Source organism: Crocodylus porosus, unplaced genomic scaffold (assembly GCF_001723895.1).
Source record: "Crocodylus porosus isolate Cpor-Errol unplaced genomic scaffold, CroPor_comp1, whole genome shotgun sequence".
NCBI classification, from domain to species: Eukaryota; Metazoa; Chordata; order Crocodylia; family Crocodylidae; genus Crocodylus; species Crocodylus porosus.
Genome location: NW_017728927.1, coordinates 6166801 through 6187067, shown reverse-complemented (window position 1 = coordinate 6187067; position 20267 = coordinate 6166801). Strand labels below are relative to the sequence as shown.

Genomic DNA, 20267 nt, shown 5'->3' with positions numbered 1-20267 from the left:
GGTGTGAGCACACTGGGTCCCACAGTCGAAGCTGACTGGTAGCCTTGCAAGTGGGCCCAGTGCAGGGGCTGAGGACCGCCTGGGTATGCTCACATGGGGACCGGTGGTCCTTTAAGGACAGATGCAAAGCCCTGGGCAGAGTTGGCTGTTGCTGATGTCCCATCTCCTTTGTTCTCCTTCTCTCCCTGCAGCGGGCGCTGGGGGACGTGCAGGTGGGCGAGAGCCAGCGCAGTCCCAGGATGACCTCCCCGCTCGCCTGGTGATGGGCTGGTGGTGACCCGAAGGGCAACGCTTCATTGCCAACCAAGTGCAATCGGTTCCCATGGTGTGGGCTGTAAATAGGGGGTGGGCGCCAAGACCAGAACGGTGGCCCCAGGGGGAGGGGCTGATCTGTGCTAACAGGGACAGTGAAGCAGCACTGCAGGTGAATCGAGGGCTGGGCACTGGGGCACACCCAGGGCTGCCGCTGCAGCAGAAGCACTGTGCTAGCTCTCGCTTCACGGTCTCCTTCCTGAGCAGCCACATCCCCAGTGTGTTCCACCATCAGCTGTTCAGGTGCCTCAGGCTACCAGAACCCTCCTCTGGCTTTTATGCTTCGCCTGTCCTGGCAGTCACAAACACTCCTTGTCTGGGACTTCCACTGCAGGTACACGCAGGCCCTTCCTCTACTCCCTGTGCAGCCAGGACCAGGCTCTCTGGCACTGCACCCCACTCCTGGACTGGTGGGCTGAATGAGAGCAGAGTCAGGTTTGCCCTGCCCTGGGCAGGCTCAGACCCTGCTGGAATGGGCTTCCCCAGGAACTGCCAGTGGGTCCTGAGAAGTCAGGCCGACCCCCTTCTCCGACCACGCCTCTGCACTGCTAGCCCCTGCACCCCCGCAGTGCCACACACCCAGTCCTGAGTCAGGCTGAGCCAGTGTGTCAGGGTTCAACCCTCTGGCCTAGGGAGGATGGAAGGAAATCAGCTTCCAGAGCTGTGCACAGGAGAGCTGTTTTGCTCCTGAACACAGATCCCATCTGATTCCATCTCCCTGCCCTCTTCTGAAATGCACGTGCTCTTTGCTTAGGCCTGTGTCTGTGACTGGTGGGTCCTGACGGCTCACTTGGAAGGTAATATCTTCTGCTTCAGTTCCACGCAGACTTGCCTGGGAGAGCGTTTTGATGCCTCCAGGGAAAGTGCAAATCCCTGGGCCATCTGCAAAGCACTGGCATGCCTTTCAGCAGCAGAAGACTTGCCTTGTAACGTCTGAGACCAGCCAGGGAGTCTAGCAGAAAATGCAATGGGTGCTCTACCCTTTGAGCTGCTTCCCAAGGTCCTGCAGTCCCCCAGGGAACATCTGTGACCAAGCCCGCCTGGCCTGTGCACTCCAGACCCACACATACTACTGTCCCCATGGCTTCTGATCATTCCATATGTAAATGTAATTACATCTGGGATGTTGCCCTGGGACTAGAGCTCTATGCCATTCTTATGGTCAGCGCATGTGCCTCTCGGCAGCACAGCTCGCTGCAGTCCTGGCAGATAGTGACCTGCCGGTGCATTAACATTGCGAGGCATTACTCTGTGCAAAACTCATTTGTTGCCTTTCCAACATGACGTGCTCTGACATCCCACGCCACGAAACGCTCCAGCAGCAGCCCTGGCCTAGGTAACACCCCCCATCCAAACACGTCTCCTCGCTGAACGCCAGAGCAAAAGTCCCATCACAGTGTCCGCCAACGGCACTGACTCACCAACTGGTGCATTATTTACAGGAGACCTTATCAACATCCAGCCCTTTGTTTTCAGTATTTTTTTTTAAGCCCTGCTGTAGACAGTGATGTATACTTCCACCAGTGTTCTCCATTTAAGTGCCAGGTAGCTTTCAGCATCGTATTACCAGATGCTCAGGCCTGTCTGTCTTTTTCCTTGATTGATGACGATAGGGCAATGTGTACGTATCTCCTCTGTTCTTCGTTTCAGATGCTGCAGACTGTGTCCAGCTGATCTCTCTCTCCTCTTTTTTTAAGGACACATTAAATATTTAAACCACTTGAGGCTCTTTTGAAACGGTCACTAGTGAAAATGCTGTACATGGATGTTGCTCCCTGTTGTAACTTTACTGAAGAGCTAGGACTCAGATCCCTTTGTTCCCAGATGGTATTTTTATGTGAATATTTTCAAAGACTCAGAACTTTGGAGGTACGGTTACACGATTTGATATAAGGAGTCTGTGTATATCCACAGGTCAGCCTCTGCACAAACCCTCTCTACTCCACAAAATAAAGCTGTTGCCTTCTGTCTCCCACCTACAGTCAAGTCCATCTGATGTAAACCCTCCTTTATAACACACCCTTGTTTTTCACAACAGCCTTACAGAGAAGGTGGGGTGGGTTTCTGTGGTTGGCTATGCTGCGGCAGCACATCTTAAGACCGAGTTTTTCACACAGCTCTTCTTATTCCCCTGAGAGATAAGTGCCCAGGTAGGCAGAGGTTTAACTTGTTTTACCATCTCAATGGCAACAGCAAAACAGAAGGGCTAATTGCATAAGTGGGAGGGAGGCTCCCTGTGACTCAGGTCTCAGAGCAGCACACGGAGTTTAAAATAGTGCTGGCCGTGCTGCAGTCCTCAGAAGCAAATATTTAGTGTGGGCAGGAGCCAGTAACTTGCATTCCTCTCCAAAGTGATTTTTGGCAAAGTTTGCATTCCCTGGGGGCTTTCTCTTCCACAGCACTAGCTGCATTTCCGCTAGCAGGGAAGAAAGGGTGAGTGATCTCTCATCATGCCAGCCCAGGGTCTTTTTGCTCTTGCTAGTTTTGCCTGTCTGCAAAGGTTTGTGCTAAGCCTGGCTCAGTGAGGCCTTAGCACAGGCCTAACAGTTTCACGAAGTGTCAGGGACAAAACCCACTCAGTGGGATGGTACTCTGTGCTGCAGGCAGTTCAGATAGATGTATCTTCCTCCCCAAAGCTCTGAGCCATTCACAGCTGGCTCAGACAATGTGACAGCCCAGACCGTAGAGCAGTAGCCTGAATTAACAAGCACAGGCCCAGTGAAGGCAACCTACAGGGTGCCATTGAGCGTGCCAACCTGGGGCCAGCTCTGCGGTGATTCTGTTCCCCAGTTAAATTGGTTATGAGGCCTCAGCACAATATACCTCACCTTTCCTTGAAATCATTCACTGCTTCATGGATACGCCCCACACTCCAGATAGACAAAAGCAGCATAATTCGAGCACTGCCCCTTGAGCCTTGGGCCATTAATGGTTAACAGCTCGTGCCCAGCCCTGCCACTTGCTCACTCATTCATCAGTGCGCATGGCCTTGGGAAGGAAACACTGAATGCAGGAGGCAGCCTCGTGACCACCCTGAGCACCATGAAGCGGCCAGAGCTCCTTCCTGGCCTGGCACAGCCTCGAAGACATCGTCTCCCTCCCACGCAAGCAACAGAATCATCCCCAAGCCATTGCTGGGCACACTGTAAATGAAGCAAATCTGGCTGGCACTTTGCTTTGTGCTGGTTCCCACGAGAAGTAAGGAAATGCTGGAAAGATGGTGAAAAGCCTAATGGAGTCCCAGCGGAGCTCGGCCTGAACCAGTCCCTACAGGCTGCTGGGCTGAGGCAGAACAGCAGCAGCTCGGCCCCAGCCAGGAACCAGCCCCTCAGCTTGGCTCAATGTATCTCAAAGTGAGTCCAAGTGCCTCGCTCTGTTCCTTGTGGCTCATGTGTGGTGATGCTGTGTGGGTGGGTGCCACGAGGGAACCTGCATAGACAGATGGAAATCCCAGCCAAAACCGCTGTCCCAGGTGCTTCTGGGCTGCAGGGGCTGATGGCCATGCACAAGAACCAGGGGCTGGCAGGTGTCTGGATGGCAACCCTGAGCCTTCCCAAGGCCTGTCTGTCACTGGTCACAGCTGCGGTTCTAGACGATCACTGGTATGGAGCAGGGTAGAGACTGCATTCCAGTGTTGCCTGCCCCAGGCAGCCCAAAGCTATGAGTTGGCCCCCAAAAGTCCTGAGATGGGGCATGAAATCCTGGGCTCATCTTACTCCCTTGACCCCCAGGGCTCCGAGCCTTGGCGTGTGCTCAGCTTGTCCCCGCTTGGACCTCCAGGCCTAGAAAATGAAGCCAACAGACACAGAGTTTGCAACCTGGCTCCTGGTTCTGGTAGCCAGGGTGCTGGGAGGGACACCAGTTGTTCTGAAAACTTTGGCAAAACCACAATGCTCCTGTGATCTGGGGGGGGGCTCACATTGACAACAGACAGGACAAGATACTTCTATTCAGCTGCAGCTGATGACGGGTCCCTGGGGAAGTTCACTGCAAGGCCAAGCCATGAGATGGCTGGCATCTCAGTGGCTCCGTTCCCAGCTGGCGGGGCAGGTCACCCCTGGCCAAAGCAGAAGCGAGGCCAGGTCAGCTGAAAGGCTGGTAAAAATACCCAGAGAGAAGGAAACAGACTGAAATCCTAGCAAAAAACCCCAGCACCTGGAAGCAGGTCGTGCCTGGGCTAGCTACATGACTGGAGGCACACCAGTGTCTTAAACACCCTGAAAGCATGGGCTGGGGCTAGAGATCAGCTCACCTGACACCAGGCTGAGCATGGCAGAGGCAAGCAAGCATTCCTGGGCAGTGCCCAGCCAGATGTGATTGGCATGTGACCGGTGCTGCTGGTCTCAGAGAGATATGCCGTGCCCCCTGCTGTGGTGCCTCCTCCCCTAGGAGGGGTCTGCTTCCTCTATTGTCCATTTCCTATCTGACATGGGTGCTGTACTTCACGTGTTTCTCATACGCTTGGGCTGGGAGCGCAGGTCTGGATTCAGGCTGGGCCCCGGGTGTGAAACAAATACCTGGGGTTGGGATAAGAGCCCCTGGGGCTGGGACAAGGGGAGATGGGGCTTGGCTCTGCTCTGTACAGCTCCAGGGCCGGGGGGCGAATTGCAATCTCAGCTCTCCAAGAGGGTGGGGAGGTGGCAGGTGGGGTAGCAGGGCACTTCCCTCTCTGCCACTTGTTTCCCCTTTAGCTAGAATGATTGCTTAAGTGAATGGCACACTTTGGAGTTTGACCTGGGGCCTTGACAGCAAGAACACATTTCTCACCAGAGGAGCCAGGGACACAGAGAGCATCTAGGGGGTGGGGTAGGCCAATTAGTTTAACTTTGCCCATAAACTTTCCTTCTCGTCCCTTGTGACACCGTTCACAGCTTCGCTGGCAAAGCCCAATCCCCTGGCAATATTTAAGCCGTGCTGTCAGCTGGCAGGAGGCTGCTGGTGCCGCGCGCAGGGGAGCAGAATGAGACCTGGCCGGACACAGTAAGTGCCCTCAGCTTCTACCTTGCGCTTGGGAACTCTGGGGATCCTGGCAGGTTCGGTTCTGCTCTAGGCTTCGCTAGCCCTGTGCAGCCCAGGGAAGGCTTAAAATATCCTGCATGAGAAGCCGTGGGAACAATACAGTCCCCCTGGTGTTGGGGACCACGTGGGCAGCCACCTCGGCTGGGACCATTGATGCAGGGCTGGCTCATTCTGATGCCGTGGATGTCGTCCCCTCCAAGCCCCTGCCTAGCGGAGCGCTGCCGCTCATGCCAAGGGAGCCGGGGAGACCAGGCTGTGACCTGAATTCACAACACAGGCAAACTTTCCACTGGCCCCAGGCACAGCAAGCACTGACAACCAGCAGCAGCAGAGCTTCCTATGCCCCTCGGGCCGTGCCAGGGGATCCTGCCAACAGACCAGTACCTGTTTAGCCAGTCTCCTCTGGGAAGGTAACTCCCTCCTGTTTCGCTGGGCACTGTACAAGTGTTGCACCCTAGACCCGCACACGCTTCAGGAGAGGCAGGAAGGAACCAGCCCCAGCGCAGCGGGTCCAGCCCTCCACATGGTTGAGTGCCTGCAGCAGGCACTATAGGGCTGTGTGAGGCTTTGGACAAAGCTTCGGATCCGGAGAAGCTTTAGACACTTCGGGGTCCGAAGCAGCATGCCCAGGTCAAGGCGCTGGCCTCATTCGGCTTCCCGAAGCGCTTCGGAGCCGCCTTGGAGATCCAGCCATAGGGTATAATGGGGAAACAATAAAATATCTATAACTTTGTTGTTTTTTGTCTGATTTGGATGAAGGTTTCAGGGGTGGTAGGCACTGCAGAGAGAATGAAGCCTGCCAAGTTTCAAGAAGATTGGTGCAGGGGTTTGGGGGGAACAGCACCCCAAATTCTTGAAAGCAAAACTCACGTCACGTCTATGTGTTACACCCCAGGGGGGTCAAAACTGCAGGGGTGGCAGCCCTTACTGAGGCCACGAAGCCTGCCGAGTTTCAAGCAGATCGGTGCTGGAGTTTGGGGGGAACTGCCCCTCAAGCTGCAGACAAGCAAAACTGGTGCCGGGGTGCTGTGGGACTGACTGTCACTGTCTCGGCTGCAGGCCTGGCTGCTGCGCTGCCGTGTTCCCAGTTACCAATCAATCAATCAATCATGATTCACTCAGGGACCAGGGATCAGCTCAATACACAGGACTCAGCTACTACACAATGACCTAACGAGCGTCAATTAGCACCTACAACACCAGGCTAAGGAGAGGAAAGACTCAATACAGACAATCAACTGCCCCAAGACAGACACGGTCTTGGCACAAGTTGTGCCCGTCAGCAGCTAGGGGTGCGGGGCCCCAGGACCCCCCTGCACCGATCTCCTCCACACCTGGCAGCATCACAGCAGGGGCCACCATCCCTGCAGCTGTCACCCCGCCGCGCCTTAGCACACGCAGTGTCACCCACGTCACGAATTCTGCTTGTCCGCAGCTTGGGGGGCAGTTCCCCCCAAACCCCTGCACTGATCTCCTTGAAACGTGGCAGGCTTTGCGGCCTCAGTAAGAGCCACCACCCCTGCAGTTTTCACCCCGCTGTGGTGTGACACAACTGTGACATGAGTCTGGCTTTCAAGAATTTGGAGTACAGTTCCCCCCAAACTCCTGCACCGATATTCTTGAAACTTGGCAGGTTTCATGCTTTCAGCAGAGGCTACCATCCCCGCAGGTTTCATCCAAATTGGACAAGAAACAACAAAGTTATAGATATATTTTCATTGATTCCCCATTATATCCTATGGCCAGATCTCTGAGGCGGCTCCAAAGCTTCGGCTGGATCGAGGCGGAAACCCAGTCAGAGGTCTGGATCGGATCGCCGACATCCAAAGTGCCCAGATCCAAAGCCGGATCGGATCGCTGTCAACTCGCGCAGGCCTAAGGCACTACCTGTCAGCAGAGCTTCGGGGACCAAGCTTTGCTTGGGCCTGGGGCTGTGGCGAGGGGTGAAGCAGCTGCAGAAATGCCAGGCGGCAGCAGCACCAAGTACGGTGCATTCCCATGTGCTGCTCTCAAGACAGGCACTGGACCATAACTTCCAAGGGGACTCGTTCCACCTCTTCCAGGTGTACAGCCACAGCTCCCCATGATGCAGCGTGTTGGAGGGCTGGGCTCCAGACAGGCATTCAGGATGCAGGGGCTGGCCAGCCAGCTGCCCAGTGCACTGCAAAGCAGGGAAGGCTGTGCTGTCCTCCTGGTCCATCTGCAGTGTTGGCTCCACACGTGATGGCATTAGATGAGCTCCTGGGAGCCTGCCCTATGCAGGTGCAGGGACAAGCTGTGCCCCACAGGAAAGCTGTGTCCAGCCTGTGGGCTGTCTGGGGCTGGTAGCTGCTGGTCAGAGCTGTCTCCTGGCGATGCTAATTCAGCCTGTGTTGGCCAACAGGTGAGGCCAGTGATGGAAGCACAGTGAACACTCACGGAGGAGGGGCTGTCCCAGCTCATGCTTCCTGGAGGGGGCTGGGACGTCCTGTGGGAGAACTCGTTTGTCTGCTCCTGGCTGCGCCGTGCTGCACAGGGCTGCTCCGTGCCACTGCCAGAGCAGCAGCAGGCAGACGCTGCCCCGCAGAAGCAGGGTGCAACTCAGTCTCAGGTCCCTTGAGAGAGGCAGGCTCCCCCTCCCCTCTTTCTTCGGGTAGAAGCACGAGGGCTGTGCTGCAAGTGCCCAAGGGATCTGCCTGTCTGCCAGTGGGTGCCAAGGGAGCAAGGAGCAGCAAACGCCCCCAGCCTGACCAGGCTGTCACCAAGGCCCCGGAGCCGCTTCCACCCCAGCCCCCTGAGGGGCTATGACACAGTGAGTGAGCCCCTGAACCGGAGCCCTGTCCTAGGGAACCACCTTTGTGCACACCAGGGGCAGGAGAGGTAAAGGTTTTTCAGGGCAGCACTGGACAGCGAGATGCTGGTGGGACCCAGGGAGACCTCGCTCAGTGCGCCTTCTCAAACTGAAGAAGGCCCGGTGGTGGGAAGGGGGGGGATACTCCCTGGCCCCTACAGCATCACCTGCTCCCTGTCTGTGGCTGCCGGAGCCACTCACCTGGGACCTGTCCTGCAGCAGGTGTTTCCCTTGGAGACAACGGATACTGACTCCCAGCCTCCAGACTCTCCCCAGGGAAAGCATCTGTGCCCTAGCTGCACAGGGCACCAGCAGGGCACTTGGGCTGCTCAGCCCAGCCAGTGCCCCACATGCCGCCCTGCAGCCAGGCTGGGAAGAACAGGCTCATAAAAGAGAACTAAAGGAATTGGCCCATTCCCCCTTGCTGCAAGTGCCCTGGGGATGCAGGAAGCCCCTGGTTAGGAGCTGGCAGCGCAGCCCTCTGACCCCGCTGCAGGATTCCAGCCGGTCCCTGCACACCCTGCCCAGGCTGTTCGTATATCAGCTGCTCACACAGGGCTTGCCCTGGGACCTCCATGCCCTGCCCAGGGCTGAGGGTTCATACTCTGCTTGGCGCGAGGCTGCCAAGTCTCCTCATGCTGGGTGCTATGTGGAGGGGTTGGTTCTCAGAGCCAGGAGTCTGGGCTTGCCAGTGAGGTGATTCGAGCTGGCTCCTCTGGGCCTGGCCCAGCCCTTAAGAGGGTCAAGCAGGAAAATTTCCACTGCTCCCCCCGCACTGCTGGCTTCACCGACTAGACTGCCCGAGCCACCCTCCTTGGCTCAGTCTCCAGCTGCTCCATGGCAGTGACAGGGATCCCTGGCCGCAGCTGAATGCAACTGTCTCCCCTGCAGCACTGGCCTGAGCAGAATCCTGGCCACAGCCAGGGTGCCCAAGCCCCGCGGGGCACTCGGCATAGAGTTGTGCTGCTGGAGCTGCGTGCCTCCCAGTAACAGTGAGCCTGCTCTCACCCAGATAAATGCACCCGGAGGAAGAGGAGTGCCGCCCTGACCAGCAGCCATGGAGAGCACCCACAGCACTCCGCCTGGCACCTCCATCACGCCCAAGTGGGACGCGTTTCCTCAGCACACGCTGGAAGCCATAGACATTGCTGTCCTCGTCCTGTACTTCCTCTTTGTCCTGGCCGTCGGACTGTGGGTAAGGCAGTACCTCTGCAGGTCTCCCAGCTGCGCTGGCATAGTCCATCTGTGCCTGGCTCCGTCAGGTCTCCAGCTTGGCTTCGGCCAGCCTGGATAGGAATGGCTGCAGCCCCAGCCACGGCATCCCACGGGCTGTGCTGGAGAGGTCTATGCACGGGGGACTCCAGGGTTGTGAGTCTGGTCCCAACCTGATCAGTGTTACCCGGGATGCAGCGGATGTCAGAAGACACGTTGCTCTGTACCATCATTGGCTCACGCGCCTCATGGATCTGGAGTGGGCCTGTTGGCAACAGGGCACTGGGCTTGCAGGGTGCTAGGGCCACGTGCATGGGGGTCTGACATTCTTGCCCTGTCTTTCCTCCCCAGTCCATGTGGAAGACCCAGAGGAACACGGTGAAGGGCTACTTCCTGGCTGGTGGGGACATGGTGTGGTGGCCCGTAAGTGTTGCCTGGGTGATGCTTGCATCCTGTGGGATCCCTCTGCTGAGAGGATGCCAGTGTATTGCAGACACGAGGACCGGAGTGTGCCGCTTGCTTCCCTGGTGCTCAGCTCCCTGGCCAGGCTCAGTGCTTTCCTCCAGTTTTGAGCTGGAATTTGCAAAGCCTGGGGTGGACAGGTCTCTGGGAGGAGACACCCAACTGGTGCCCTGGCATCCTGGACTGCTGCACCCATTCTCACAAGGCCCCTTTGCTTGTCTGAGGGGCTCCCAGTGTGGAGGCAAGGACTGTGATGCCCTGGTGGCAGGCAGGAGGAAACTTCCGGCCTGGTTCTGTTCCTGTGAAAACGCCCTGCTGACGGGAACACCCTGCTGAATCAGAAGCAGGGAGCTCTGGAGCAAACCTTGGGATGAGCAACAGGCCCTGAGGGAAGGAAGGATGCTGGGCAGAGGTGCCTGGAGAGTAAAGCAGACAGGGAAAAGGGGAGGAAAGGCAGCAAGGGATGGCAGGATTTCACTGCTTTTGGCTGCAGGAAGGTGAAGCCCAGGCCCTGGAGCTGGCGTGACTGCGTGAGTGGTTTGGATGAGGCTTACCCAAGGGTCACCCCTAAGTCTGACTCCCTCTTTCCCTGCAGGTGGGCGCCTCCCTGTTTGCCAGCAATGTGGGCAGCGGGCATTTCATTGGCCTGGCAGGATCGGGGGCAGCCTCGGGTATTGCTGCTACAGCCTACGAGTGGAACGTGAGTGTGGCCATGGCTCTCGGGAGCGTGGGCCCCCGTCTAGCTCCTGCCAGGTGGCACCACTGAGTCGCTCTCCACCTCTCTGCTGGAGGATGCTCTGCTTGTGCTGTCTCAGGATGAGGCATGACGAAGCTGGGAGGTGTGGGTCCATTGGGCTGCACTCTGAGTTAGGGTCCTGCCCAGCTGTACTGTGCTTCTGTAGCAGCTCAGATCAATACACTCCTGCTGCGCAGGCTTGGTGGGGGCAGCGCTGTCTTGTCACTGTGCTGGATCCAACAGTTCCTCTCCTGATCTGGAGTCTAGTCCCCAACTCCAGATGCCTAGAGCCCTCCAGGATGAGCTGGAGAACCGTGGCCAGGTGCTGGCTCCACGGAGCCTCTGTGACAGCTGGGCAGAGGCCCAGACACACGGTCACATGTGGAGGCATGTGTGTGCAGGAGCTATCTGACCCCAGCACTGCCAGCCCCTGACCTGCATCTCCCCTTCCTTCGCAGGGCATGTTCTGTGTCTTGGTGCTGGCCTGGCTATTCCTTCCGATTTACATAGCAGCAGGGGTGAGTATACAGCTGGGCTGGGTGCAGCAGTTGCCTTCGCAACCCTCTTGTTCAGTGCACAGGTTTGGTTAGGAAGGCCGGTGCTTCAGGCAAAGCTCCTGCAGAAGCTGTGTCCCCTTCACTCACTCATGGGTCTGCTCTGCTCACTCAGTGACAGTCAGCAGGTCGTATCCAGGGGCTCTCCCCAGGGAGGGGAGTCAGGAAACTCCTTGCAGGAAGTTGTGACTGCCCAAGTAAGAGGGGGGATGAGGAAGGGGTGGCCTAGCCCTTGCCTGGATCCCTGGATGCTATGTTTCCCTGCCAAAATTAAGTGCCCCCTTGGAAACAGACACCTGAGCTCAGGGGAAGTGGCACATCCCTGACACAGGAATGGGAGGAGGAATTCCTGGGTCCTCGAGACAGACACAGCCAAGCCACTGGCACAAATGGCTTTACCAGTACAGGCGATCGCCTGGGTAGCAAAGCCAGAGCTCTGGGGCTCAGCACTCCTGGCCCCAGGGGGCTCGAAGAGCCCAGAGAAAGCAGAGGATAGAGCAGGCAGAGCTCTCATAGCACTGGAGGGGAAGCGGGCACTGTTATTGCCATCTGCAAGTGGCTGCATTGGCCCGTGTGCCAGACCTGAGTGGCAAGACACTGGTGCTGTTCAGTGCCCAAGAGACCATGATACTGAGGCACATGCAGCCCAATGCCAACAGAGCCACCAGCTGGGACCCTCTGCCCAGCCTCTGCCACTCAGAGAGAGCTGCTGCATGGCCCCTCCTCTGGCAGGCTCTCTGTCCATGCAGGTCACCACCATGCCCGAGTACTTGAGGCGCCGCTTCGGAGGCAAAAGGATCCAGATCTTCCTGGCGGTTCTCTACTTGTTCATCTACATCTTCACCAAGATCTCTGTAAGTGAGGGTATGGGAAGGCAGCTGAGGCAAATGCTCTTGGGAGGTGGCTGTCAGCACTGAGAAATACAGGTGGGGTTTGGCCCTGGACACATCCTGCAAGGAGGGCTGCGAAAGCACCCAAGGGGGCACAAGAGGGAGCAGCAGGATGTGCTGCAGGAGCAGGGAGCATGGTGAGAATGGCTCATACCGCCCTCGTTCCTGTGAATGTCTGGTGTTCAATCCCTGCACCAGGGTAACTGCCCAGGTCTTGGCGTGTTCAGACGCGACCCCAGTGTCAGCAGGATGGATGGGAAAGTGTGAGCCAGGAGCCTGCTGTCTCCTCTAGTGATTTACTGCTCTCAGGACTTTCAATAAATAATTTAATCAATCCTTGTGCAACACCTTGCTGGCTACTAATTAACTACCCCATGGAGGTGGGGTTGGGCCAAATGAGAAAACTCCTGGCAGGTGTTTGTCCTCTGAGTCCAGGGCCCAGCTGTGCCTGGCTGCACCTTTGAAGCTGACCATGGATGGGGGGCAGGGGGAGGAGGTGGGGCTGCACTGGGGAGTGATGTGCCTCAGGGAAAGCTGCTCTGAAAACTGATGGAAAACAGCCAGCCAGAAGGGAGTAAAAAGGCAGGCAGGTTGGGACCCACTGCACATCCTGCACTCACACAGCCCCACTGGGCTCACTTGTGATGACACTCACTCTCTCTGCCATTAGGTGGACATGTATGCGGGGGCCCTGTTCATCCAGCAGGCGCTGCACTGGGACCTCTATGTGGCAGTCACGGGTCTGCTGGCCATCACAGCAGTGTACACAGTAGCAGGTGTGTCTCCACACTGCAAACCCCAGACAGGACATAGCACCGCGCCACAGCCCCCCCTTGCCCAGGTGTACAGGATAACCTGCGCTGGCACCGCGCTTGCTTTGCTCTCTGCATGTCCCACTGTTGATCATGCCACAGCTAATGAAAGGTGCTTGCCCTTTCCAGCAGCCAAGCCAGGCAAAGCCCTGAAAGAGGATACAGCATGTAAGCATGTGCCAGTATCATCCCTTGGTGCCCTCATGGGCTGCCCAAGGCGGCCTCTGTTTCAGTTCAGCCCATGAGCAATTTCAGGCAAATGTCCCCAGGGAGCTGGTCTCAGTCCTCCCACTACAGTCAGAACAAGCCACATCTTTGGGACACCTCAGGCCAAGCCTGGGGGCTGGAGAGCTTGGCAGCCCCCTTTGGCAGTGCAGGAGCCGTCGCTGCTCAAAACAGCCCATCCCCCATGACTCATCTCTTCTGCTTTCCCATCAGGTGGCCTGGCAGCTGTGATCTACACGGACGCCCTGCAGACCTTCATCATGCTGATCGGGGCGCTAACACTCATGGGTTTTAGTGAGTATGCACCAGGGAGCCAGGGGGGCCTTCACCTGACAATGCCCGGGCTCCCAGCCTGAGCCTGGGCAAACAGAGCAAACCAACCCACTTCATTGGTCCTGATAGTCCCAGGAGAACAGCTGGGCTTGCCATTCATACCATGATCATTCCCAATGAGGGAAAAATGCATAGATGCTCCATGAAAATATTAAAAGGCAAGCCATGGTCTGAACCTGCAAATACCATATCAATACCATACCAGAGCCATCCAAACCTCTCGATCAGTAACTAATGACATATAAACTGTGATTGCCACTCTAGATCCAATTCCACTAACATACCTGAGGGGGCAGGTAGTCGTGGTAGGCTGTAATCAGGCTGAAGGCAGGGCAGGGTTGCACCATAAAGACTAGCTTGTTCTGAAAGGCATAAGATTTCATGGGCAATGCAGCATCTGCTTCCTGTGCTCTTTTTTAGGCTTTGCTAAGGTCGGTGGGATTGAAGCTCTGCAAGCCAAATACTTCAGTGCCATTGCCAGCAGCCACAAAGCAAACAGCAGCTGTGGCTTGCCGCGAGACGATGCCTTCCACATTTTCCGAGACCCTGTCACCTCTGACCTCCCCTGGCCGGGCGTTCTGGTTGGAATGACCATCCCGTCCCTTTGGTACTGGTGTACAGATCAGGTGGGTCATGGCTTGTCAGATAATATAACCTTTAGATGTGCTGTGAGGCCAGCCAAGATTCAGAACAGCCCCAGGCTTGCGACAGAGCCCAGGTTGACTGGGAATCTGGTGGCTTCAAACCCAAATCCGGAGTCACTGACCCCCCGGCAGTGTATAGCCGACTGCTTTAGGACCGTCAGAACACAGGAGTGAAATGTGCACGACACGAACCCGCAACAGAAGGGGCTGGCATGAACCCACATGACCTCACATCCTTCTCTCTGCTTAACGATACTAATGGCCTGATTGCTCATTATCTCCTGCCACTGACAGCCAGATTATCTTGGGCTCCCAGAGCCAAGGGGCAGCCGGACACAGAAATCCACATCCCACCACCATGTTACTCTTTCCACTTGCCACCAGACCCTGAACAAAACTGTTCTCCTGATTCACAGGTCATCGTCCAAAGGTCCCTGGCTGCTAAGAACCTCTCTCATGCCAAAGGAGGCTCACTGATGACCTCCTACCTGAAGATCTTGCCCCTCTTCATGATGGTGATGCCAGGCATGATCAGCCGGATCCTCTTCCCAGGTAAGAGCTGAGGGAGATGTGTCCAGGTCTGTCATCATGGACTGCAGTGGCTGCGCAGCACCCAGTGGACAGGCCCTGCAGAACAAAAAAAAGGCTGTGATGGCTCAAGTGCCAGGAGCAGAAGAGTGCTATTCACCCCAGAGATTTCCTTTCAGGTCACAGACCTGGTCTTACCCTGGTGGATTCAAATAAGGCAAGCTTGGAGTGGATGGCAGTAACTATTTTTTCCTTCTAATGGATTTGTTAGTCTGCTCCTCACTTGCTCTTGGGAACCAGACCCTTTCCTTAACGAGGCATGTCTCAAGCCACCAGGACTCCCAGTACTAACTCAGCTCCCGATGCTGCTTTCTTTGGGCCTGGAGCCCAGGTCTACAGCACTGAGGAAAGGGACAGCCTTGAGCCACTAGCTCCCTAATGGTGCCCAGGGCCTGGCCACACACAGGCCTGCCTTTGTCAGCATGTGCCATTCACTTCAGGCAAGACAGCGGTCACAGGGAAGGAGACAGGGCATGAGGAAAGCCAGCTGTGCAGCACATTTTGGATGAGGGCTGTTTACACTGCTGGGAGCTGAGGAAGGCAAATGCCCAGTGCTCCACATGCTCCTCTGCCTAGAAGGGCAGGCCCACATCATCCTCTGCTTATAACTTAGCAGGACTCATTCCTCACAGCTCCCGATTGCTGCCCCCTCCCCAATCTCTCACAGATCTGGTGGCTTGTGCGGACCCAGAGGTTTGCAAGCAAATCTGTGGCAACCCGTCCGGCTGCTCTGACATTGCCTACCCCAAGCTGGTCATCGAGCTCCTGCCCCTAGGTAAGAAGCTTGCTCATGAGGACAGGTGCAAAGCTAGGCCTACGGCACCAGTGTCATGGTGAGGGGAGTGGGTCACCGAGAGGCTGATCAGGGGCTGTCAGGGACTCCCCAGCACTTGTGATTTCTAAGCCAAGACGAGATGTTATAAAGGAGGTCATGGTATAAACAGGAGTTACCCCCAGTGGCTCCTGCGTCTGGTATTGTACAAGTGCTTTGACCTGATGGTCCCAGGAGCCCCTGCCAGCCCTGTCCATTATCTTCCTGTTGGGGAGCCTGGCTCCAGCACATGGAAAGTCTATGTATGCCGCTGGGCATGGCTGGTTCCCTAGAGGGCGAGGGCCATGGCTGTGACCATCACCATAGCATCTGGGTATCTGGAGCCCTCCAGGGAGCACAATCACTGTCCATGCAGGAGTGGGCAGATGGGGCCTGTCCCCTACTTGTAGCTCAGGTGCCTCTCAGCCACCCAGCAGGCAGGACAGAGGAAAGCCTGTGCCCCGCCCCGCGAGGAGACTAGGGCAGCCATAAGGGTACAGGGGGATAAGCTTTTTTGGGCTGGGAGGGCTGCTGTCTGCAGCACAAAGGGTCAAGCTCAGGAGTGTGCAGCAGGTGGTTGTCAGAGGGGCCTGCCCCGAGAGGGACGCTGGGCTCAGGCTGCTTTCCATGGGCAGCAATGAGACGGGTGCCCCTACCTTGGTCTGTAGGGCTCCGGGGCCTGATGATGTCAGTGATGATTGCGGCCCTCATGTCCTCCCTGACGTCTATCTTCAACAGCGCCAGCACCATCTTCACCATCGACCTGTGGCGCCACTTCCGGCCCCGCTCCTCAGAGTGGGAGCTCATGGTTGTTGGCAGGTAGGGCCCAGTGCAGCCCAGCAGGCTGTGGGGTAGGCAAGTGGGGCTGGGGCCTGGAGAGGTTCCCATGGCTCCCGTCTGTCCTGGTGGGACCTAGGAACAAAGGGGAGCAGACCCAGGCCCTTCTGGCTCAGGGCACGTTCTGCGGAACAGCCACAGTCACAAGCTCCTTCCAAGGGTCTTGGGCAGGAATCCAACCCCATCGGCTGATGGCAGAGCTGAGGCATGGTGAGGTCACAGCAGTGGCACAGACCATGTAGAAGTGGCATCTGTGAGAGGCTGGACTTGGCTGAGAAAGGAGTGGGACTGAGCCAGATAGACCATGGACCAGATGACCAAGAGCTGAGTCCTGAAGAGCACCATCATGCTAAGAAGGGGCGATGGGGGTAGAGGGGGAATTGCTCAAGCAGTGGCTGGAGGAGAAGGGGCAGTGACTGGCTTTCCTGGGCAGGGTGTTTGTGCTGCTGCTCGTCGTGGTCTCCATCCTGTGGATCCCACTGGTGCAGGCCAGCCAGGGGGGGCAGCTCTTCATCTACATCCAGTCCATCAGCTCCTACCTGCAGCCCCCTGTGGCCATGGTTTTCATCCTGGGCTGCTTCTGGAAGAGGACAAATGAGAAGGTATTACCCCAGTGCCCCACGGTGTGTGCTGGGAGCTCAGCTTAGCCTCCCTCAGAGTAGCCAGAGGGGCAGGGGCTTGGTGCACCCACAGCACAGCACCTGCAGTATGACAGTGCCTTGGGAAGGCCTTACCCCGATGGGAGGTGCCAGGAAGTGCACCCACCCCATGCCACTGCCCTGCTCCTCCTGGGCAGCCAATGAGATGGTTGCATGAGGGGACAGAGCCTCTGCCTGGTTCCTCTCCATCAGCAGGACACTGGCTGGGGTAGGGCAGATGTTCGCACACAACACCAGCACGAGGAGGAAGACATAGTGGCTGGGCCAACCAGGCTCCCTTCCCTTCCCACCTGGACAGAGCAGCTAGCAAGGTGCTGGGCCTGGGTGCTGTGCACAGACAGAATGCCAACATGCGCTTCCTATTCCCATGATCTTTGCTCCCCAGGGTGCGTTCTGGGGCCTGGTGGTGGGGCTGCTGCTGGGCCTCATTCGGATGGTGCTGGACTTCATCTACCCCCAGCCACAGTGCAGCCAGCCAGACACCAGACCCGCTGTGGTGAAATACGTGCACTACCTCTACTTCTCTATGATCCTTGCTGCCATCACCACCATCACGGCCATGGTCGTGAGCCTGCTGACAGACCCCCCTTCCGAGGAAATGGTGAGTCACCCCCTGTAGGTTCCTTTTGCTCCTCTCTCACGGAGGTGTGGCAATGTCCCAGGTCACACGTATGTCAGCAATGCGGGACGGGAGTCTTCATGCATCCTTTGCATGTGGGAACATCATGATACCACAACAGGGCCGTGGTCTGGACAGCCGCCCTGTCCTGTGAAGTCACAGTCCCAACATGTCTCACTTCATCTGTGACGAATCTGCCGCTTCCCCCAAATAGTTTTTGGCATCAGGTGTCTCCTTGATGAGCTCCTGGCTGGTTCCCCACAGAACCCCTTGGCTAGATCCCTTCTTAGGGAAGTACACATAACCCATCCTGCTTGATACAGGTCAAATCTCACCAGGCAAACAGAGGCACCTGCCCCCACCAGGGCCTGGCCCTGCATCATGGTGCCATAGCCCAGATAATGCAAAAGGAAGAGCCCTGCAGAACCGGGCACAGGTTGCAGGCCTGGGGGAATGGGCCACCTGCCACGTGAGGTTATCCCCCATGGGAGCAGAGCTCTGGCACTAAAAATTGTCCCTGTGGTTAGTGATGTTAGCAGCTCTGAGCGTGCGGCTTGGGTGTCAGACCAGAACTCAGCCCTGAGACTTCCTAAAAGGTGTCGCCCCTCCAAGCTGATGCATCCCCTTAAAACTACTTTCTATAACACCCCTCTTCCTGCCACCAGATCAGTCGTCTTACCTGGTCCACCCGCTGGGATCCACCACCCACGAAAGCTGCAGCTGGTGGCTCTTTTCCTGATGCTGTAAGTGGAGGAGGCAAAGCTGAGCGTCCGGCCGTCCCGATGGATTTCAGTGTCGCTTCTGAAAGCATTCCCAACGACAACACAAGTGAGTGCCCCATTGCTCCCCACAGCAGCCACTGCAGTTAAACCCAACCCCAGGCACTTCAGAAAGGCAGGAAGCATTAAATGACTCCTGCAGTATCTTTCAGATTGCTTGTCTCCACGATACTAAATGCCTTTTACCTGCTAAGACTGTAGATCAGGGGCTTATGTTTCACCTACACCTCTTGATAGAATGGCACGTGCTTGCTATCAAACAGGGAGCTGGACAGGGACAGGGCACTGAAAATGGTGTGCACCACTGTGTTAGGGGTTGAACTGCCCATGGGATGGGAGAGCTGAAAACTGGGAGCAAAACTGCAAGCATTTCCCTGAAAGCTCACTTCTCATCCTACTGGTATCTTCAGACCAGCTCTTGCATCAGGGAAAGCAGAGAAGTCTGAGCTGCACTCTCAGGGGGCGGTGAAGGAGGGCTTGCCGTTTTTGTTGGCATGTTTTCCTTGCCTGCGTTGGGTGCAGACATGTCACCCAAGCCTGCATTTCTCACACTTTAGAAATGATGACTGTCACAGGTCTGGAAAGCCTGGGCTTATTTCAGCAGCTTTCCAGACTTTGTGGCTGCAGATTCCTTTACATGCAACAAAAGCAGCAGGAAGAGGGGCAAGGAATGAATAGAGAGGACTGAGGGGGTGGGCTTGCTGCAACTGGCATTCCAGCTCCCTCCTTGTGTGCTGGGTCCTGGCATTCCCGGTTCCTCATCCAGCTGCACGTGCCCTCCTGCAATGGAGTTTGGGGAACCTGCAGCCACAAGCCTGGGGCTTGGAATAGGCAGAGTGCTAGTCCAAGAGAGGTGAAAGCACATGGAGTGCAATGGGAACTGATGGGCACCAGCTGATACAGGTGATGGGTAGTGTCCTGTGAAACACTGGGGCTGCAGGTTTTGAACTGAGACCTGCAGGGCAGGAATGAGACCGCAGGGATAAGCGGAACCCACTAGAGGAGTCCCCTAGATCTTGGTGGTTCACACGCTCCTCATGTGAGGAGCTGCAGCCTGGGTCGTGTATGTGGCAGTGTTAAAGTGATGTGTTTAGGAGTGCTGGTGTTCAAGGCTCGTCCCCTACATGGACTTCGCACCTCACTGTTTACTATTGCTCTAGGTGCTGCCCACACCAAAAGGCGCTCCAAGGCAATGAGGATCTTCCTGTGGCTCTGTGGGATGGAGAGCCAACACGAGCGCTCCCCTGAGGACGCAGTTCCCACCAAGCCTGAGCCGGTTGTGGCTGCCCTGCATGAGGACCCGTTGGTGAAACACATCCTGAACGTGAACCTGATCCTCTGCATGTGCGCCGGGATCTTTCTCTGGGGTTACTATGCCTAGTGCTTCGCCACAGGACACCAGGGACACCGTCACCTAATCCCAGGCCTTCCTGTTTAGATGGGTGTAAATAGTAATAATTATTAACTAAGAGGTGATGCAGTCTGCGATCCTTCCTCACGGGCCGCAGGGGAACACCCAGAGAGAGCCTTGCCGCCGCGCCGGACGAAGGGCTTGGGCCCACCTCTGGGGCCAGGACGCCCAAGCACGGGGAGCTTAGCCACATCCACGGCGGATGGGCCCGCTGGGAGCCGTTCCATGGAGCGATGCATCCTCCGACCACTGGGAAAGGGTGGTCTGAGCATGGCCCCAGGGCCACATCCACCTCTCCGAGCAGAGTCGCCTGGCCCACGCGGTCTGGGGAACTGAACGTGGGGGAGCGGCGGCCACGTTCGCTGCCGGCAGCCCTGGGGCGATGCGCGCTGCTGCCGCTCAGCCTCCCAACCCCGGCCCCAGACGCCACATCTGCCCTTCTCGCCCGGGCCGCCGACCCCGCCCCGCCCGGGGGTGCGACCATCGAGAGGAGGTGCCAGAGCGCCCCGCGCTATGGTGCGGCCGAGAGGGGCG

General features: G+C 57.0%; 2 protein-coding genes across 3 annotated transcripts in view; both read left to right on the top strand.

Moving 5' to 3' along the window:
• Window positions 1-2036, top strand: part of GRID2IP (Grid2 interacting protein) — a 67259-nt gene extending 65223 nt beyond the window's left edge. The window contains 1 exon segment of the mRNA XM_019541848.1: window positions 192-2036. Within this exon segment, the coding sequence (XP_019397393.1) occupies window positions 192-263 (72 nt within the window). The 3' untranslated portion in view covers window positions 264-2036.
• Window positions 1211-19805, top strand: SLC5A11 (solute carrier family 5 member 11). Of its 2 annotated transcripts, XM_019541846.1 has the most exons (18): window positions 1212-2181; window positions 2351-2462; window positions 5184-5292; window positions 9174-9356; window positions 9725-9796; window positions 10431-10535; window positions 11030-11089; window positions 11875-11979; window positions 12686-12791; window positions 13266-13346; window positions 13806-14011; window positions 14446-14581; window positions 15285-15392; window positions 16097-16247; window positions 16699-16867; window positions 17310-17525; window positions 18209-18371; window positions 19483-19805. In XM_019541846.1, exons 4-18 carry the CDS (start codon window positions 9219-9221, stop codon window positions 19701-19703), a joined length of 2037 nt encoding a protein of 678 aa, XP_019397391.1. In that variant the 5' UTR covers window positions 1212-2181; window positions 2351-2462; window positions 5184-5292; window positions 9174-9218; the 3' UTR covers window positions 19704-19805. The 2 variants fall into 2 exon arrangements, with proteins under 2 accessions (XP_019397392.1, XP_019397391.1); XM_019541847.1 differs by lacking the exon at window positions 19483-19805 and having other exon boundaries at window positions 1211-2181; window positions 17310-17539; window positions 18209-18370.
• Window positions 19806-20267: the final 462 nt, after the last annotated feature.

What these genes read in the sequence shown, in the direction of transcription:
- SLC5A11 (XM_019541846.1), top strand. Translation starts at nt 9,219, where the DNA reads ATGGAGAGCACCCACAGCACTCCGCCTGGCACCTCCATCACGCCCAAG. An exon ending in TCCTGGCCGTCGGACTGTGG is followed by an intron (nt 9,357 to 9,724) that starts GTAAGGCAGTAC and finishes TTTCCTCCCCAG; the next exon opens with TCCATGTGGAAGACCCAGAG. An exon ending in GGTACTGGTGTACAGATCAG is followed by an intron (nt 14,012 to 14,445) that starts GTGGGTCATGGC and finishes CCTGATTCACAG; the next exon opens with GTCATCGTCCAAAGGTCCCT.